This window comes from Pelophylax lessonae (genome assembly GCF_965119305.1).
Source record: "Pelophylax lessonae genome assembly, chromosome: 1".
Classification (NCBI taxonomy): domain Eukaryota; kingdom Metazoa; phylum Chordata; class Amphibia; order Anura; family Ranidae; genus Pelophylax; species Pelophylax lessonae.
Window position 1 is genome coordinate 428,447,272 of NC_138768.1, and position 18,157 is coordinate 428,465,428.

Sequence of the window (18,157 nt, forward strand, 5' to 3'; positions counted from 1 at the left end):
TTTCTTCATACATTTGGGCCAAAATGTATACTGCTACATGTCTCTGGTAAAATTAACCCAAATTAGTGTATATTATTTAGTCTGTGTGAAAGTTATTGAGTCTAGAAGCTATGGTACCAATTACTGAAAATTGATCACACCAGATGTACTGACTGCCTATCTCCTTTCTTGAGGCCCTGAAATGTCAGGACAGTACAAATACCGACCAAATGACCCCTTTTTGTAAAGTAGACAGTCCAAGGTATTTAGTAAGAGGCATGGTGAGTTTTTAGAAGTTGTAATTTTTTCCCACAATTCTTGGGAAAATGAAGAAAAAAATTTTTTTTTCTTTTTTTTTTTCCCACAAAGTTGTCAATTTATAAGCTATTTCTAACACATAGCATGTACACAGCAAAAATTACACCCAAAAATACATTCTGCTACTCCTTCCAAGTATGGCGATACCACATGTGAGAGACTTTTACACAGCCTGGCCACAAAAAGAGACTCCACGTCCAAGAAGCACCTTCAGGCGTTCTAGGAGCATAAATACACATAAAACTTTCTTATTACCTATCACACTTTTCAAGGCCCTAGAGCACCAATACAATGGAAAAGTCCACAAAATGACCCCATTTTGGAAAGCAAACACTCCAACGTATATTCTATGAGGCATTATGGGTCGTTTGAACATATCATTTTTTTCCACAGGTTTTTGGAAAATGTGGGAAAAAAATGAAAACTTTTTTTTTTTTACACAAAGTTGTCAATTTATAGGATATTCCTAACACATAGCATGTACACAGCAAAAATGACACCCCAAAATACATTCTGCCACTCCTCCTGAGTATGGCAATACCACATGTGTGAGACTTTTTCACAGCCTAGCCATATAGAGGGGCCGAACATCCAAGGAGCATCATCATGCATCCTAGCCACTTGCCTAGGCCTATTTTTGACATTTGGTGTTTACAAGCTAAAATCAGTTGTTTTGCTAGAAAACTGCTTAGAACCCCCAAACATTATATATTTTTTTTTAGCAGAGACCCTAGAGAATAAAATGGAGATTATTGCAATATTTTTTATCACACCGTATTTGCGTAGCGGTCTTCCAAACGCAATTTTTTTGGAAAAAATTCACTTTTTTTAATTAAAAAATAAGAAACCAGTAAAGTTAGCCCAATTTTTTTCCATTATGTGAAAGATAATAATACGCCGAGTAAATAGATACCCAACATGTCATGTTTCAAAATTGCGCACGCTCACGGAATGGTGACAAACTTTGGTACTTAAAAATCCCCATAGACGACAATTTAAAAATTTCTCCAGGTTGCCATCTTTGAGTTACAGAGGAGGTCTAGGGCTCAAATTATTCCCCTTGCTCTAACGATCGCGGCGATACCTCACATGTGTGGTTTGAACACCGTTTACATATGTGGGCGGGGTTTCTGTATGCATTCGCGAGCTAACGGGGACAGTGCGCTTTAATTTTTTTTTTTTTTTTTTTTTTTTTTTACTATTTATTTTATTTTTTATTTTTACACCGTTTAAAAAAAAAAAAAAAATTGATCATTTTTATTTCTATTAAAAGAAATGTAAATATTCCTCGTAATAGAAATAGGCACGACAGGACCTCTTTTTTTTGTGAGATCTGGGGTCAAAAAGTCCTCAGATCTCACAAGTACACTAAAAGATAGAGAAAAAAAAATAAAAATAATTATAATATAAAATGAAAAAAAAAAAAAAAAGGACCTTTAAACCGGTTGCTAGGCAACAACATTTTCCGTAGCTCCGGTCCTCCAAGACCATAGAGTCAAGTGAGGACAAGCTTGCCCTCACTCGACATCCTGTCTGTGAGGATTCGGGACCGGATCGTTTTCCCCGCTGCCGGCGGGTCCGGTAAGCGGGGAAAAGGACCGGAACGCGTCGGGAGGGGGGGGGGGCGCCTCTTCCGCCATCCCGGAAGGGTGATCCCACGGCGAATCCGCCGCTGGGACCACCCTTATCGGAAAGCCAACCGTCCACCGTTTAAAAAAATACCAGGGTTATGGCAGCTATCTGCTGCCATAACACCGGTATTTAGGTTTAAACGGACGACGTATATAAACCTTTTTGGACTTGGACATGGTGGCTGTATGAAGGGTGACAGGTACTCGGGTACTTTGTTGGGCAGGTGACAGGTACTCTGGTACTGATGAGCAGGTGGCAGGTACTCGGGTACTCCGATAGGCAGGTGACAGGTACTCGGGTACTCTGATGGGCAGGTGACAGGCAGGTGATAGGTACTGATGAGTAGTACTCACTGACTGATAGGTGATACTGTACTGATGGGTACTGATGATCAGTACTGATACGTGATAGGTACTGATGAGTACTGATGAGTAGTGATGGGTACTGATGAGCAGGCGGCAAGTACTTGGGTACTTCAGGCGTCAGGTACTCTGATGAGCAGGTGGAAGGTACTCGGGTACTCTGATGGGTAGGTGACAGGTACTCAGGTACTCTGATGACGGGTACTCCGTTGACAGGTACTCAGAGTACCCGAGTACCTGTCATCAGAGTACCTGTCATCAGAGTACCCGAGTACCTGTCATCAGAGTACCTGTCATCAGAGTACCCGAGTACCTGTCATCAGAGTACCCGAGTACCTGTCATCAGAGTACCCGAGTACCTGTCATCAGAGTACCCGAGTACCTGTCATCAGAGTACCCGAGTACCTGTCATCAGAGTACCCGAGTACCTGTCATCTGAGTACCAGGTACTCGGGTACTTTGATGGGCTAGTGACAGGTGCTCTTTATTGGGGGGGGGGGGGCAATCAGTGTGTTTAGGGTGCACTGTAGTTGGTAACTAGCTGTTACCACAATCTCCTCCTCACACAGGATCAGTGTGTGAGGAGGAGAACACGGTGACAGCTAGTTACCGTGTTCTCTGTTGACATTTGTGACCGGCTGTGATTGGACACAGCCGGTCACGTGGTAAAGAGCCAATTTCATTGGCTCTTTACCTAGATGGGGATCGACTCTGTCCGAGGGACGAGCCTCGTCCCCGATCGCTGCTCTGGATCGTGCTGGAGCCGCTCATGTGATCGGCTGTGATTGACACAGCCGATCACGTGGTAAACAGCCAATTTCTATTGGCTGTTTACCTTGATCAGTGATGGGCTATGTCCGAGGGACGAGCCTCATCCCTGATCGCGCCGCCGGGGGCGCGCAGTAGCAGCTAGAACGGGCCGACGTCATATGACGGCGGCCCGGATCTAGACAACCACTTTGCCGACGTCATTTTACATGACTCGGTATGGAAGTGGTTAAAGAGTAACAAATGCACAAAAACTAAATATCTTTCTTTTTTTTTTTTTTTTTTTTTTCTTTCTGACGTTTTACAGTTTTAAACACTGGCTAACCTGGGAGCTACAGTGATTCTTGAACACTTTAAAACGTCTTCATTCACAAAAAGAAAAAAAAGCTTTTTAGCTTGGATTTAATTAAAATTTGATAATTACCCTAGTGAGCATATGGTCAAGAACCACTCTTGATTTTTCAGGTAGAATAGTTTTTTGGCTGCTATCTGTCATAAGACACCTAGATTAACATAACCCTCAGCATGGGACATCCTGTAGGGCATGGGTGTCCAAACTTTTTTTTTTTTTTTTTTTTTTTTTTTAAGAGGTCCAGATTTGATGAAGTGAACTTGCGTGAGCGCCAACCATTTTGCCTGACATTCTTTGGAGCATTAAAACTAAATGCAAGTTAACTATTTTATGCAAAGTTTATTGCAAACGGCATACTTTCATTTCGTCACATGGATGACAAATCTAAACAGGTGTTAAATCACGCTGCCTTATCTGAAGACCAGATGATAAAAAAAAAAAAAAATATACAGGAAGCTGAAATAATGTCAGGAACATTGTAATGTACATTACATATTATTGGTAAGAAAAGGTTGTCAGTCAACTTTAAGTTTAAAAAAAAATATGAATAGGAACAGAACACCAAGTATACATGTTGTGTCCAAATAAATTGATTTAGACCAACTGACATTAACTGAGATTTTACAATGTATTTATCTCAATTCAGATGCTCCCTAATCAGTCACACAAGGTTAACCACATATAAGTGCTATATGAACCGACCGATGATGATTAATGATGGTAGCAATAATAGTCATGAATGATGCCAATGTAGTAAATGGAACATTGAAAAGTTTTATTCAAAATCGGTTCCATGTATGTATAAAACAGCAGTACACCTTGTACAATGACCCCTGCTGGATCTGCAATGGTGAAGCCAAAATAAGGGGTTAAAAACTCACAGCTTGGTGACCATCGTGTGTGTGTGTGTGTGTGTGTGTGAAGGCATAAAACTAGCCAGGAACAATGTAGCAGCGTGGACAGTTGTGCCTTGCTCGGTCTGTGGGAAGATAGCGGAATGCCTCAATCCTGGACAGGGAAGGGTGAAAAAGGGGTGACACGATGCCCAGTATAGGAGGCAAGGAGGATTGCCGTCTGGCCGCTCCGATCACCCATGAGGAGTTCCAACAGAGAAGGGGACCCGGACGTGACGTCAGACTCTGGGGAAAGGAGGACCGAAACAAGGCTTGAACCTCTATAGTGTCGCTGGTGGCCAGCAGCATGTGCGGTGACCCAATGCAGGGTTGCGTGAGGCCTGCCTGCTTCTCCTATGGTTGTCCTGACAACTTTTTAATGTTCTATTTACTACATTGGCATCATTCATGACTATTATTGCTGCCTACATTGGCATCATTCATGACTATTATTGCTGCCATCAGTAATCCTCATCAGTGGGTTCATATAGTGCTTATGTGTGGTTAACCCTTGTGTGACTGACAGTTTTGAACATTCCTCCTGGGGTGTTTTGTTCCCACAAAGCTGCTACTTGACCCCCAGGTGTTATGCCAATTATCATGGAGAGTGCGCTGGTCCTGTCATACTAAAGCCGGATTTATTTGTGTTTTTTTAGTGCTCCCTAATCAGGCTAAGTCCAAGGCCATATTGAGCAAGGGATATAAAGCTGGCGTGGACGGGCGGTGGGTGTTACCAATAGTGTATTCACAAGTAACAGGAAAAAAACGGAAATGTATGCAGCGGGCTGGGATGGACCATCATTTTGAGTAGAAGTCATTCAAAACGGTAGCATATACAAGAGGATGTATAAAATTAATGATAAAAGAACTAAAATGGCGTAAGTGCAGTCCCGCGGCGTTGAAAGATCCAGAGATCCCAGGGGTCCTGAGCAGCGCTCAGGGATTCACAGGGGCCACAATAGACTTTTTTCCAAATTACCTGTGGGGCCGCAATTGGCCTGCGGGCCGGACTTTGGACATGCCTGCTGTGGGGGAAATCTAAAGACTAGGGACCGGAAAGTGTTCAGAATGCAATATATTTTTTTTTTTTTTTTTTTTTTTTACTTAAGCCTTATCTATAAACTATTATAACACGCTTTTTTCCTTGGTATCTTCAACAATATCAAGGAAAACTATTTTCAAATATGGGTCTTAATATTCTTCTTCTTTTTGCAGGATTTATCAGAATCATGTGGCGTTAAAGCCATGCCTACTTTTCAGTTTTATAAAAAACAAAAAAAGGTAAGTTTCAAAACCTGCTGCCAATTTTGTATAATTTTATTTGGTGTTGTATGTACAACAGTAATGACAGCTATTCATGTATGGAGGTTAAGTACTGTACAGCTTTTTGCTAGGGTGGGGTACTCCTGTACGATGCATCTATTTAAGCACCCTATAATTTACAGTATGTTTCAAGGGTCAATATACTTTTTCAATATGTGTTATGCCTAGTTCTAGGTCATGGATGCTTTCCATAGTAAGATCTCCCCTTTTTAAAATTCCTGACCTGCATTCATTAAGGCAAAGAATAAAACCTCCCAACAGAGAGCTCATGAACTTCTTAATAACCAAGTGTGTGTATATATGTATGTGTGTGTATGTGTGTGTGTGTGTGTGTATATATATATATATATATATATATATATATATATAATTTAGAGATTTTCAAGTCAAACTGGGACTTTTAAGTTTATATAATAGAGGACGCAATAAATACTCCTTGAAATTTGTTCTGACAGTCGCAGCCTGCTCAGTATTCCTTCACCATTGGGTAATGCGCTCTCTCTCTGCAGGAGCAGGCTAGGTAGTAAAAAGGTTAACAACAAAAACTTACACACCTCTAGGGAGCTGTTCCTGGGACCTAGGTTTACCTGCTGTGACCTGTCTTAGTTTTTTTGTCTTTTGAGAAGTTTTTTTTCCCTCACTCACTATTGCAGTTAGTCAGGGGGATCCCTGGAGGAATACAAGCGACAGCAGAGCTGGGCATCACACTGGATCATATAGATCCTTACGGTGTCACAGCCTGCCAACAAGCGTCGCAGGTCATTGTACGCCTAGGCCTTGCCCCTGGGGACGAGCCTGCGGAGAACCCATCTTCGCCAGGATGCCTCTACTCCGGAACGCCCATGTGTTGCTAGCATCCCTTCCTGGCTGACGGCACCCCTACTCAGGGTGGGAGTTGTTTTCCGTATCGGAGAGGAGCCCGCGGTCCATGGTATGGTGAGTGAGTGCTAACACCCCCTCCCTGTCCCTGGGACTGTCGACATGTGGGTCTACTCCTAAGGGAAGGCCGACTGTGGCGGTCTCTGTAGTGTCCCCCTGGCCGATATGGAGGCCCCTGCCCCTTTGGGGACGCTCTGTGGTGCTCAATGCCTGGTGGTGGGTGTGGGGGTTTTGTTACCTTATCCTGGGGATGTCTGAGGGCTCCCCGCGGTGGCCAGCTCCTGGGTGTCCTGACTTTTGGCGCTGTTTCGATCGGCCGCCATTTTGGGTGACGGCGGCTTCACTGGCTTTCCTGTGGGCAGCAGCCATTTTCTAAGCCTTGTCGCCGGTTTAGGCGCCATCTTAACTGTGGGCGGTGGCCGCCTACTGAGGGCGGCGGCCATTTTGAGAGTGCTTCTGTGTATATTGCATACCATAGGGAACCATTAAATTGTGGCCCATTGTTCGATCGGCCTCTAGTGGCTGAGGACACTGATTGTTTTGCTGCAGCAGTTAGTGAGAATGTCTGCTTTTACATTGTGGGGCTGATCTCTCTCTGTTTTTTAGGGTTGTTGCCATAAAACTGCGCCTTTTGCTGTTTTTGCATCATTTTGTAAGGGGACTTTGGAGGCGGTGCAGAATTGCGGTGTGGAACGCAGAAACTGCCCATTTTAAAGGGCCAGTGTCCTAATTTATTTATTTCAAAACTGGAGTCCTAAGATGGCAATTTTTCCCCACAGCCCTGGTACTTGCTTCAGGAACTCCTGAATCAATGGATATGACCTCCTTACCGCGCTGTTCATAAACGGCTGATTCCTTCTCAGTTTTTTTTTTTTCTGCCTCAGAGCCTGATTCTGGTTGCCAGGGACAATGTCCCGGTCCTCACATTCGGAGGGGGAGGAGGAGTACTCCCATGCCCCCCCCTACTGCACCGCAGGAACTCGCTATAGTAGATGTGCTTGTTGGCGCTTAGATTTGTCGGGGAGACTTTAAATATTGCAGTTGAACTCACCCAGTCAGGTATGCGGGTTTCTTTCAGGTCCCTCAAAGCCCAGAAGTCAGGTCAGGTTTTCTCCTGTCCCAAGGAGTTTTATGAAACCGTGAACTAATAATGGCGTCGCATCACGCATATGGCAGTGCCTAAACGGTTTTCCATACCGTTATCCCTTTGCGGATACTGTCAATCGGTGGACTGTGTCACCAATGGTGGACCACACTGTTTTCAGGTTAAATAAATCCACGTTGATTCCCGTGGAGGACTCCCCAGTGTTCAGACCTGGCGGATAGGCGCATGGGGACACTTTCCTGCCATAGATATTTGGTGGTGGGCTCCCTGCAAAAACCTGTGTTCGCTTCTGTGGTGGTTTCTCCAGCAGTCACGGAATGGTTCAAGGTGCATAGGCGCACCTTAGTGGCGGAGTCGGTCCCTCCGTCTGCCCTTGTCCTCGCATGGCCCAGGCCGTGATGTACCTATGTGATGCGGCTTTAGACGAGGCTCCTTTTGGTTGCAAGGTTATCTGCGGTTGGGATTGCGATCTGCCGCATTATTTGACTGAAAAGTTGGGTCGGCTGACCACGCATCCAAGACGACACTGTCTGATGTCCCTTTATATGGGTTATCAACTTTTTGGGGATCCCTTAGATGAGTTGATCGAAGGTCTTACGGGTGGTAAGAGTACCCTTTTTGCCCCAAACCTCTAAGGGCATATCGCTCAGTGCTTGGCGGGGTCCCTCCTTCAAGGCTTATGGTGGGTCCTTTCGTGCCTCAGGGGAACGAGAAACCGGTACCTCCTTCAGGAACTCGGGCGGTCACAAGAAGCCAAGGCTGGGCAGCCCGGTCCTCCTTCCGCCTGACGGGCCACCCTCACCCTTTTCAGGGGTTGGGGGCCGTCTGTGTTACTTTCAGGAACCCTGGTTGTCCCAGATTCGGGACAGTTGGGTTCACAAATGTTTCGTTCAGGGTGCAAGATCGAGTTTCGATCTCACCCCGCAGACAGGTTCTTTCCAGCAAATCTCGGTTTGACTCCCGATAGTTTACTGATCTTAAGGGGGTGTGCAAGATCTTCTTGCCAAAGGAGTTATTGCGCCAGTGACCTCTAAATTGTCACTGCTGCAGGAGGCCATTGTTCCTGCCTACAGGTGTCCCTTAATTAACCCTTGTGGTGCGGGTTCCAGTGCTTCCACATTCCCTGTCTGTTCTGTGTAAGTGCACACATTTGCTGGGCCATCTTTATAACGTGGACTCCAAGTTTATCTGCGACCCCCTGATGTATCTCTGGGGCCTGCATCTGATGCTTATGTGTCTTTTATTATCTGTAATGCAAGAAATGTCCAAGAAAATGGACAAAGGTTATTGCAGCAGCATTTTCAAAGAAACGCCCCCGCCCCTTGCATGTCTCCTCTTAGGCCTTGGATTCTGAGGATGACATGGTCGCTGGTGACGCAGACCCTCTTCTGGAGGAAGCGTCCCCGAATTCGGATGCTTCTGATGCGGAAGAGGATGTTTCTTCACCTGCCTTCACACAAGAAAAGGCTCTGGTGGATGCTCTAATATCTTCAGTGAGAGACGCCTTTAAAATCACGGATGCAATTTCTAAGTCCCAAGGGGACTCAGTCTCCTTTGGATCTCTCAAAGCAAAAAAGTCGGCCAGGGTTTTTCTCTGTCCTGAAGTTTTATCCACCCTGGTGGAAGAACAATGGTGGAGACCTAAATCGCACACCTGCGATTCCCAAACGATTAGCTAGACGCTACCCGTTTAAAGGAAGGGATCTTGCACACATGGATGGTTCCTCCTCAGGTAGACCCCCAGATATGTGTTATTCATAAGGCCACGGTTTTACCAGTGGCAGAATCCTCATTTTTGTCTGATCCAACTGATAGACGTATTAATGTCTTAGCTCGCCACCTGTATACGGTGGTGGGCTCTGTTCTCAGGCCTGCCATGGCTACAATCTTAGTTTCCCAGACTATGTTTGAATGGGTGAAGGCTCTGAGAGGCACTGGCAGTTACTCAGTTGCTGTCAGCTACACTGGAACTCGCTGACTAATTATCACAGACTCTGCAATATGTATGTGATACTAACCTGGATGTTCTCCCGCTTGCGGCCAGGGCATTGGTGGTTAGCATGCTTATCAGATTTGTGATATGGTTAAAGTCTTGGTCGGCTGACCAAGCTTCAAAAAAGTTGACAGCTCTCCCATTCCAGGCTGATCGCCTTTTTGGTTCCTCTTTGGATGATTTGATCAAGATGGTCACGGGGGGGTAAGAGCACGGTCCTTCCTTTACTGCATTTTTTGTGCGACCGGGTCCCAGCAATCCAAACAGACTTCAGGTGGTAAGGAAACTGGAAAACGGTGGGCTGGGAAGCCGAAAACTTCAGGGCCCAGCTCCCCCAAGCAGACATCCTCTGCCTTAAGGGATGCCCACACCCGTTCTAGGGGTGGGTGGACGTATTCCCTACTTTCCGGATCACTGGATTTCCCTGTTGCATGACAGGTGGGTTCACAAGGTGATTCAGTCCGGATACAAGATATTTTCGTTCCCGTCCTCCGGACAGATTTTTTTTCCTTCCAATCCTTTGGCTGTCCTCAGACCGTCTGGCCGGGTTGCAGGAAGCAATTCGGGACTTGTTGTCACAAGGCGTGATTGCCCCAGTTCCTCATCCGGAATGCTTTCAAGGTTTCTATTCGAACCAGTTTACCGTTCCAAGGAAGGAGGGAAAATTGCGTCCAATCCTGGACCTCAAGCGGTTGAACAGATTTGTGTGTGTCCAGAAGTTCCGCATTGAATCCCTGCGATCTGTGGTGCCATTCCTGCATCAAGGGGACCTGTTGGCCTTGATTGATGCCTTGATTGATATCAAGGATGCCTATTTCATGTCCCCATTTGTGAGGCCCATCAACGGTTTCTCCGCTTCGCGGTGGGCCAGGACCATTTTCAATTTGTGGCATTGCCGTTTGGGCTTGCCTCTGCTCCCAGGATCTTCACCAACCTTCCGAAGTCTACACTGGTTCAAACGACCAGATTGGAGTACCTAGGAATGATCCTGGAATCGGCTACGGCGAAGGTATTTCTTCCTCCTGTGAAGTTGAGGGAGACTATTCTGTCCCTAATGGCTTGCGACCGAGTGTCTCTCCAGTCATCTATGCAAGTCCTGGGCCATATGGTGTCCTCTTTCGAGGCCGTACCATATGCTCAGGCCCATACGAGAATTCTTCAACAGGAGATCCTTGTCAATTTGGACAAGGACCCCACATTCCTGGACAGTCAAATTCGTTTGAGTCAGAGCTCCATGTACTCCCTGCATTGGTGGCTCAGCTCTCCGAACCTTATCCACGGGAAGTCCTTTCTTCCAGTATTGTGGATGGTGCTGATAACGGACGTCTGTCTGACCGGTTGGGGGGGGGGGGGGTGCTGGGCACTCTGACTGTCCAAGGTACTTGGACGATGGAGGAATCCAAACTTCGATCAACGTTTTGGAGCGGAGAGCAATCAAGTTGAGCTTGCTCCATTGGACAGACACTCTCGGGGTGTCCTGTCCGAGTCCAGTCGGACAATGTCACGACCGTGGCATATGTCAATCAAGGAGTGCCCTGGCTACTCTGGAGGCAGCCGAGATTCTGAGCTGGGCAAAGGCTTATGTTCCAGCCCTATCCACCGTATACATTCCCGGCATAGACAACTGGCAGGCGGACTACCTGAGACGACAAACCCTGGATCAGGGAGAGTGGTCTCTGCATCTGCAAGTGTTTCACCAGTTGTGTCTCCGGTGGGGAACCCCGGATGTGGATCTGTTCGCCTCCAGGCAAAACAGAAAAGTTCCAAAGTTTGTGGCTCAGTCCAGAGATCCTCTGGCTGAGGCCGTGGACGCCCTGGTGGCTCCTTGGAGTCAGTACAGGCTCCTTTTTATGCGTTTCCTCCGCTAAAACTCTTACCTCCGGCTGCTTCGCAGGATGGCGCTGGAGGGGATCTTGGTACGCCGCGGTGATTCAGGTAAAGGTGGCAGGTCTGTGAGCCCTTCCTCTGCGGGAAGATCTTCTGTCGCAGGTACTCCTCTTCCATCCTGCTTTATGGCCGCTGGCTTTAACGGCATGGCTGTTGAGAGTTCGGTGTTGAAGTACAGGGGTCTGTCTGACTCAGTGATTCCTACCTTGCTCAAGGCCAGGAAGTCCACTTCTCGGAAGATCTATCACCGTACTTGGAAAGCGTACATTGCTTGGTGTGAGTCGCTACACCTACATCCCAGATCCTTTGCTGTTGGCAGGTTTCTGGCCTTTTTGCAGAAAGGGGTTGACCAACGCTTGGCCTTGGGCACTCTTAAGGGTCAGATCTCAGCTTTGCTGTGTATTTCCAACGTCTGTTGACTTATCATTCTTTGATTCATACTTTTCTTCAGGGGGTTCACCATTTAGCTCCCCCCCAGGAGGCCCCCGGTTCTGTCAGTCCTTCAGCATCCTCTTTTTCAGAACATTAGACGCATTTCCTTGCTTGACTTGTCGCAGAAGGTTGCCTTTTTGGTGGCTATCACCTCTGCTTGTAGGGTGTCTGAACTAGCGGCGTTGTCTTACCGTTCCCTTTATCTGGTGTTCCATAGGGATAAGTGGGTGTTACGACCTAATCGGTCGTTCCTACCTAAGGTAGTTTCTGCCTTTTCATCTGAATGAAGACATAGTGCTCCCTTCGCTCTGTCCGAAACCTTCCCATCCGAAGGAAATTGCCTTGCATTACTTGGATGTGATACGGGTGTATCTTGAGATTACTGAGTCCTTTCGTAAGTCAGACTCTCTTCTTTGTGAATATGGATGGACCCCGGAAAGGTCAAGCAGCGTCTACGTCGACTATTTCCAGATGGGTATTCTCCTAAGGACGAGGTCCCACCTTTCCCTGTCACTGCTCACTCGCTGGCGTTGAGTGCCTCCTGGGCCTTCAGCCATCAAGCGTCAGTGCTGCACATTTGTAAGGCGGCCACCTGGTCGTCGGTACACACATTCATCAAATTTTATAGAGTGGATGTGCTGGCATCTGCAGATGCGTCTTTTGGCCGCAAGGTTTTGCAGGCCGCCGTGTGAGGAGTTCTTTTGATTTTGCTAGTTTGGCCGCAGTTGTTTCTTGTTGGGCTCCATGTTTTATTGTTGGCTATGTTAGCTGTGGGAATTGCATTCCTTTTCAGTTTGTCCTTTTCCCACCCCTCAGTGGTTACTGCTTTTGGACGTCCCAACCATCTAAGATTTAAAGCAGCAGCTACATCCGTCGGACGATAGAGAAAATTGGATTTTTGTACTTACCGTAAAATCCATTTCTCTGAGTCCACCGACGGCTGTAGCTCCCACCCCTCCTGTTTTTCTGAGGGTTTTTTGGTTATTTTCCACTGCTTGTAACTGAACTGACAATGCAGCCGTGAGGCCAGGGGTAATAGCCTAGGGGTATGCCCCCTGGGCGTGTCAAAGCCTTTGGCTCTGCCTGGTCACTCATGGTGGGAGGGGCTTATTACCCAACCGTCTAAGATTTAAAGCAGCAGCTACGTCCGTCTGAGTCAGAGAAATGGATTTTACGGGAAGTACAAAAATCCAATTTTTTTTTTTTTTTTTTAACATACTCTCCTGCTACATTTATACACTTATCCCAGTGTTTATCGAATGCCTAGAAAGATTTGTTTGTACGTCTGAACCATCCTAGAACAGCCTGCTTCACTTCGTCATCAGTACCCACAGAAAGATTTGTCTTTTGTGCAATATCAGGTTAGGCATCAATTATCCAGAATCAGACATTCAATGTTAACAGGAATGACTGCTGTGTGCTGGGAATCTCCATAGCCGCGATTGTCACTGATGGACGTACGGCCATCTTTGAAACGTTTAAAAAATGTAAATGTCTTACTGCGGCTGAGTGTCTCATCACTGTACTGTTTTGAAGTCTTCTGTAGATATCGGCAGGTTTTACATCTTTGTTTACAAGAAACTTCATTGCCACACGCTGTTCCATGCACGCACTAACACTGCTGTCTGTTATCTTGATTAACAAGTCTCTGGCCTGGCCCCCGACATGTGTGCCACCTATGTGTGCCGCCTATCAGTAATAGGACACACTTGCCACTTCTGCGTGTAGTACCACCACGCTAGCATCCCTTTATTTTTTTTATTTATTTTTTATTTTTGTATTAGACCTGTAAAATTAAAAGTCCTGGTTTGACTTGGAACAGCTCTGTCTGCAGTACTCCTCTCCTCTGGCATTATATGCTGAAGTAACTCTACTCTGCCACAAGATGTCCTCAGTCAGACTGAGAAAATACTGCAATTGCAGTATGTCAGCATTGTAATGATGCAGAGCGCAATGTTCACAAAAAATGGCACGAATACTTTAGGTTGGGGCATAGTCTGTGTCTGGCTATGACCCATTTTAATTTTAATTTCCTTAACAGATCAATGCTTAATGTGTTTCTGTATCCAGCAGGTTTGTTAGACATTCTTTAGAATACAGAACTGTGTGATTATTATAAAGCACTGTAAAGATAAAATAAACATGGCAAGATTTAAAGTTTCTTTTTAAATACTGTTATAGGTTGCAGAATTTTCTGGTGCAGATGAAGAGAAGCTTAAGGAAACCATTGCCAAGCTGAAATGAAAGAAGCGTGTGAAGTTACTGAATAATGCCCACATGTGAGAAGTCATCTTTTAAGATGGGTTTTATTGTTTTTTTGATATGCAAATCCAGAGTACAATAAAAGCAAATGTACAATAAACCTTGTCATATTATTTTTTTTTTTTTTTTTTTTTCTGTAATGTGGTTTTGGAAAGTAAAAGTATGCATTGTTTTAGGAACATGAATGTACAATCCAATTTCCATAAAATAGAATGCAATGATCTGCAAACCTCCTAAACCAATATTGTATTCACAATAGAAAACATATCAAATGTTTCAGCTGAAAACTTTACCATTTGAAGAAAAAAAATAAGGTAATTTTGAAATTGTTTGCAGCAACACGTCTCCAAGTTGGGAGAGGGCCATATTTACCACGGTGTACCATTTCCTCTTCGAACAACATTCTGTAAAAGTCGTGAAACTTTGTTTGATCTAGGATTCTATCTGCTCAACAGTCCTGGGTCATCTTTTGTCATATTTTTCAGGATGCGCAAAATATTTTCAATTGGTGAAAGGTCTGGACTGTAGTCAGGCCAGTTAAAGTAGAAGTCCACCCCAATGCTAAAATCTCTAAATCTACAGACATCCACTATCTGAGACTAACCTATCTAACCCTGTAAAGAAGAAATCACTATACATACACATTTTTAGGCCAATCCCGTCCCACGCTCCGGCTACTCTGTGAAGAGGGGAGCAGAAGAGGCAGCCAACAACGGATGTCACTTCCCATTCATTTCGCAGCCATTGTCAGCTGTCTCCTCTGCAGAGCTTTCGCCGCTGGAGACTGGACCGGATCAGCTTTAAAAAATGTATGTATAGCTATTTCTTCTTCACAGGGCTAGTTATGTTGGTCTTAAATCACGGATGCCTGTAGATTTGAAGATTTTAGTGTTAGAGTGGACATCTACTTTAAGCACCCGGACTCTTCTACTACGGTACAAAGCCATGCTATTGTTCTAGATAAAGTATGTGGTTTAGCATTGCCCTGCTGAAATTTACAAGGCCTTCAATGAAGGACATCGTCTGGACGGGAGCATATGCTGCTCTAAAACCTGGATATATCTTTTAGCACTGATGGTGCCTTTCCAGATGTGCAAGCTGCCCATTTCATACACGCTAATGCATCCTCATCAATTAGAGATGCTGCAAGGCCCGTCTCCTCTTTAGTCTGGAGGTCGCGGTGCCCGTGATTGCTAAAAAAATTTTGATTTTGTCTGACCACAGAACAGTTTTTACCACTTCACTGCAGACCATTTTAAATGAGCTTTGTTTCAAAGAAGATGTTGGTGTTTCTGGATCGTGTTCAGATATGGCTTGTTCTTTGCATGATGGAAATGTAACTTTTTGGATGGCACGGCAGACTGTTAGTGATTTTTGGAAGTGTTCCTAAGCTCACGCAGTTATGTCTGTCACAGAATCATGACTGTTTGTTTTTAATGCAGTGTCACCTGAGGGCCAGTATCTAATATTGCATTTTGGCCCTGTCCCTTATATACAGATTTCTCCAGATTCTCTGAATCGCTGATATTTATATACTGTAGATGATACAGTATATTTAAAATCTTCGCAGTTTTACATTGAACATTATTCTGAAAATCAGATGTGTGCAATCAGCACCACCTATAAATATATACTTTTTTTTTCTATTTTATATTGTAACTCCTACACTAAGTGATCAAACAAAATAACTATGTCAAACTCTGTGTTCCGTAGCTGCTGGACACCTATTTGTGATTTCATCACCCTAAACATTATTCAAAATATTCATTCATGCTGGAGTGCCCCTGTAAAATTCAGTATGTAGGTCGAACCGCTGTACCCTTACAGGTGAGGATATGGGGTATAGAGCAAGTTAAACATTGGAGGGGAGGTAATTTTTATACCGTACCAAGTCAACGTAAATCTTTTCTAGATTTATGAGACCCAGGTTCCTAGAGGTCACAATGTCGATTTTGACTTAAATAGTTTTCTTAGTAATTAATGTGTATTTGTAGTAAAGATTTCTGTTCATGGGAATGGATATTCGAGATATTGTGATCCTAGTAGAGGTTTAATGTTATATGAATTTGCATATTTATAGGGGCATATTATTGAACATATGTGTAGGAATATGTGTGGATTATATCCATGAGAAGGTATTCATTTATTTTTATATATTTCAATTCTAGTTATGTTTTATTTTATGTTTAACAAATGTATCCTCCTAGACTTTGATCCCTATGTACTTTAGTATATGGGCATATGAGGAGGGTTTAAAATATTTCTATTATGTTTTATTTATTGTCTCCATTGTATATTTGAATGTATGGTTGCCATATGATTTTATTATGATAGTGCATTTCAGGTTTCCAGGTGGTCAGATGGGAGTGCTGCATATATCTTTTGCAGGGGTGTTTGTTTTTTTTGTTTATCTGTTTATTGAGGCTTTTTGAACAAAACAGATTAACCATAACAAACAAACTATGAAAAGCCCAAAAGGAAACCTACGAGCTTGATGAATGGCTCATATATAAAAACCTAAAATGGGCTAGAAATCTTCCATAAATGAGTCCACGGGTTTGTTTCAGATCCTTGTTCAGACTTGGGAGACGCCATTTGGATAGTAAAGGTCCACATGGATAACCTAAACCTACACATGAGATGCATATGATACATTCTATAGAAGTGGTTACAATGCAGGCATATACAACATTTCACGGTGCAGCTAAGGATGCAGCTGGTGCAGTAGTGTTTTCGGCTATCCAACTGTGCTATCTCTTGTCAAATTTTGGGCACCCCCTATGATAATAAGTATCCTTATATAAAGGGAGATTATCATGTACAAGACGCTTTCATTGGGAAATGGATGGGGGGATGGCTTTTTCCATTGCATTGCCATTTGCTTTCTGGCGTAGAATAGGAGTAAACTGATCAGGGTTCATTTCGCTATAGTCGGAGCCAGGGTGTCTACCAGGCCTAATAAACACATGCTTATCAAGGGTTGAATGGAAAGTGAGTGACTAAGTTGATGAGACAGTATATCTTCCCAGTAATTCACTATTTTGGGGCAGGACCAGAAAATGTGAGTAAAGTTGCAGGGAGAGTGGTCCCCATCGCCAGCAATCCGGAGGACTTGTGGTGTTAATTTTGTTGATCCTATAAGGAGTAAAGTAAGCACTATGAACTATCTTTAAATTGTACAAGGCAATCCTTGTAAGGAGACCAGGGTCGGGAATGTCCCACACGCCATTGTCTAGTTCTGGAATATTCTGTTTCCATTGCAACCAAAGCCCCTCTAAAGGACGCAGAGAAGTCAATGTTAAGTGAGAGTATAAACGGTAGGTGGGCTTTTTGTGGCATTCTGTGCGGAGGATCTCCTCTAGGGCCGACTGTATGATTGTGCAAGAGGAGTGTGGAAATGGAGATGTGCAAGAGTAAGGGAGCTGGAGGTAGTGTGATGGAACATTGTATGAGGTGGAGAGTTGTGCCAGCTGAAGTAAGGATTGTTGTGGAGCTACTTGGGAGATAGTTTAAATGCCTTCTCTGGTCCATGCTTGTGGCTCTGGAGGTGTGTAAAAGTGTGATAAGGAGGGGTTTAGCCACAGTTGGGTATTAAGGGAGATGGCTTATTTTTGGTAGTTTTTCATATATCAAGCTGGATTTCCATGCTCGGATAGTGGTGAGCGTGGAAAAGAGTAAGTTCATAGGGAGCTTGTGGGCTTCTAAAAACAAGACACTTAGGAGCTTCCAGCGAGCGGACTATTGTCACTTCCAGAAGTGTGGAAGGATTTGAAAGGCCTGGATTGAACCACCATGCAACTGTAATCAGCTGGGCAGCCAGGAAGTATTTGACAGTCAGGGAATGCAAGACCCCCTGAGAGTATGGTCGCATGAAAGTATTTAGTTTGTATTGTGGTGGGCGAGGTCCCCAAAGGAATGATGTGAACAGCTGGTTAACTTCTTAAAAAAAAAAAAAAAAAAAAAAAATTGGGT

At 44.5% G+C, this 18,157-nt stretch overlaps 1 protein-coding gene across 1 annotated transcript in view; it reads left to right on the forward strand.

Moving 5' to 3' along the window:
• Positions 1-14,180, forward strand: part of LOC309544683 (thioredoxin-like) — a 36,263-nt gene extending 22,083 nt beyond the window's left edge. The window contains exons 4-5 of the mRNA XM_082243595.1: positions 5,520-5,585; positions 14,105-14,180. Of these exons, the coding sequence (XP_082099721.1) occupies positions 5,520-5,585; positions 14,105-14,167 (129 nt within the window). The 3' untranslated portion in view covers positions 14,168-14,180. The remainder of the gene's footprint in view (positions 1-5,519; positions 5,586-14,104) is intronic.
• Positions 14,181-18,157: the final 3,977 nt, after the last annotated feature.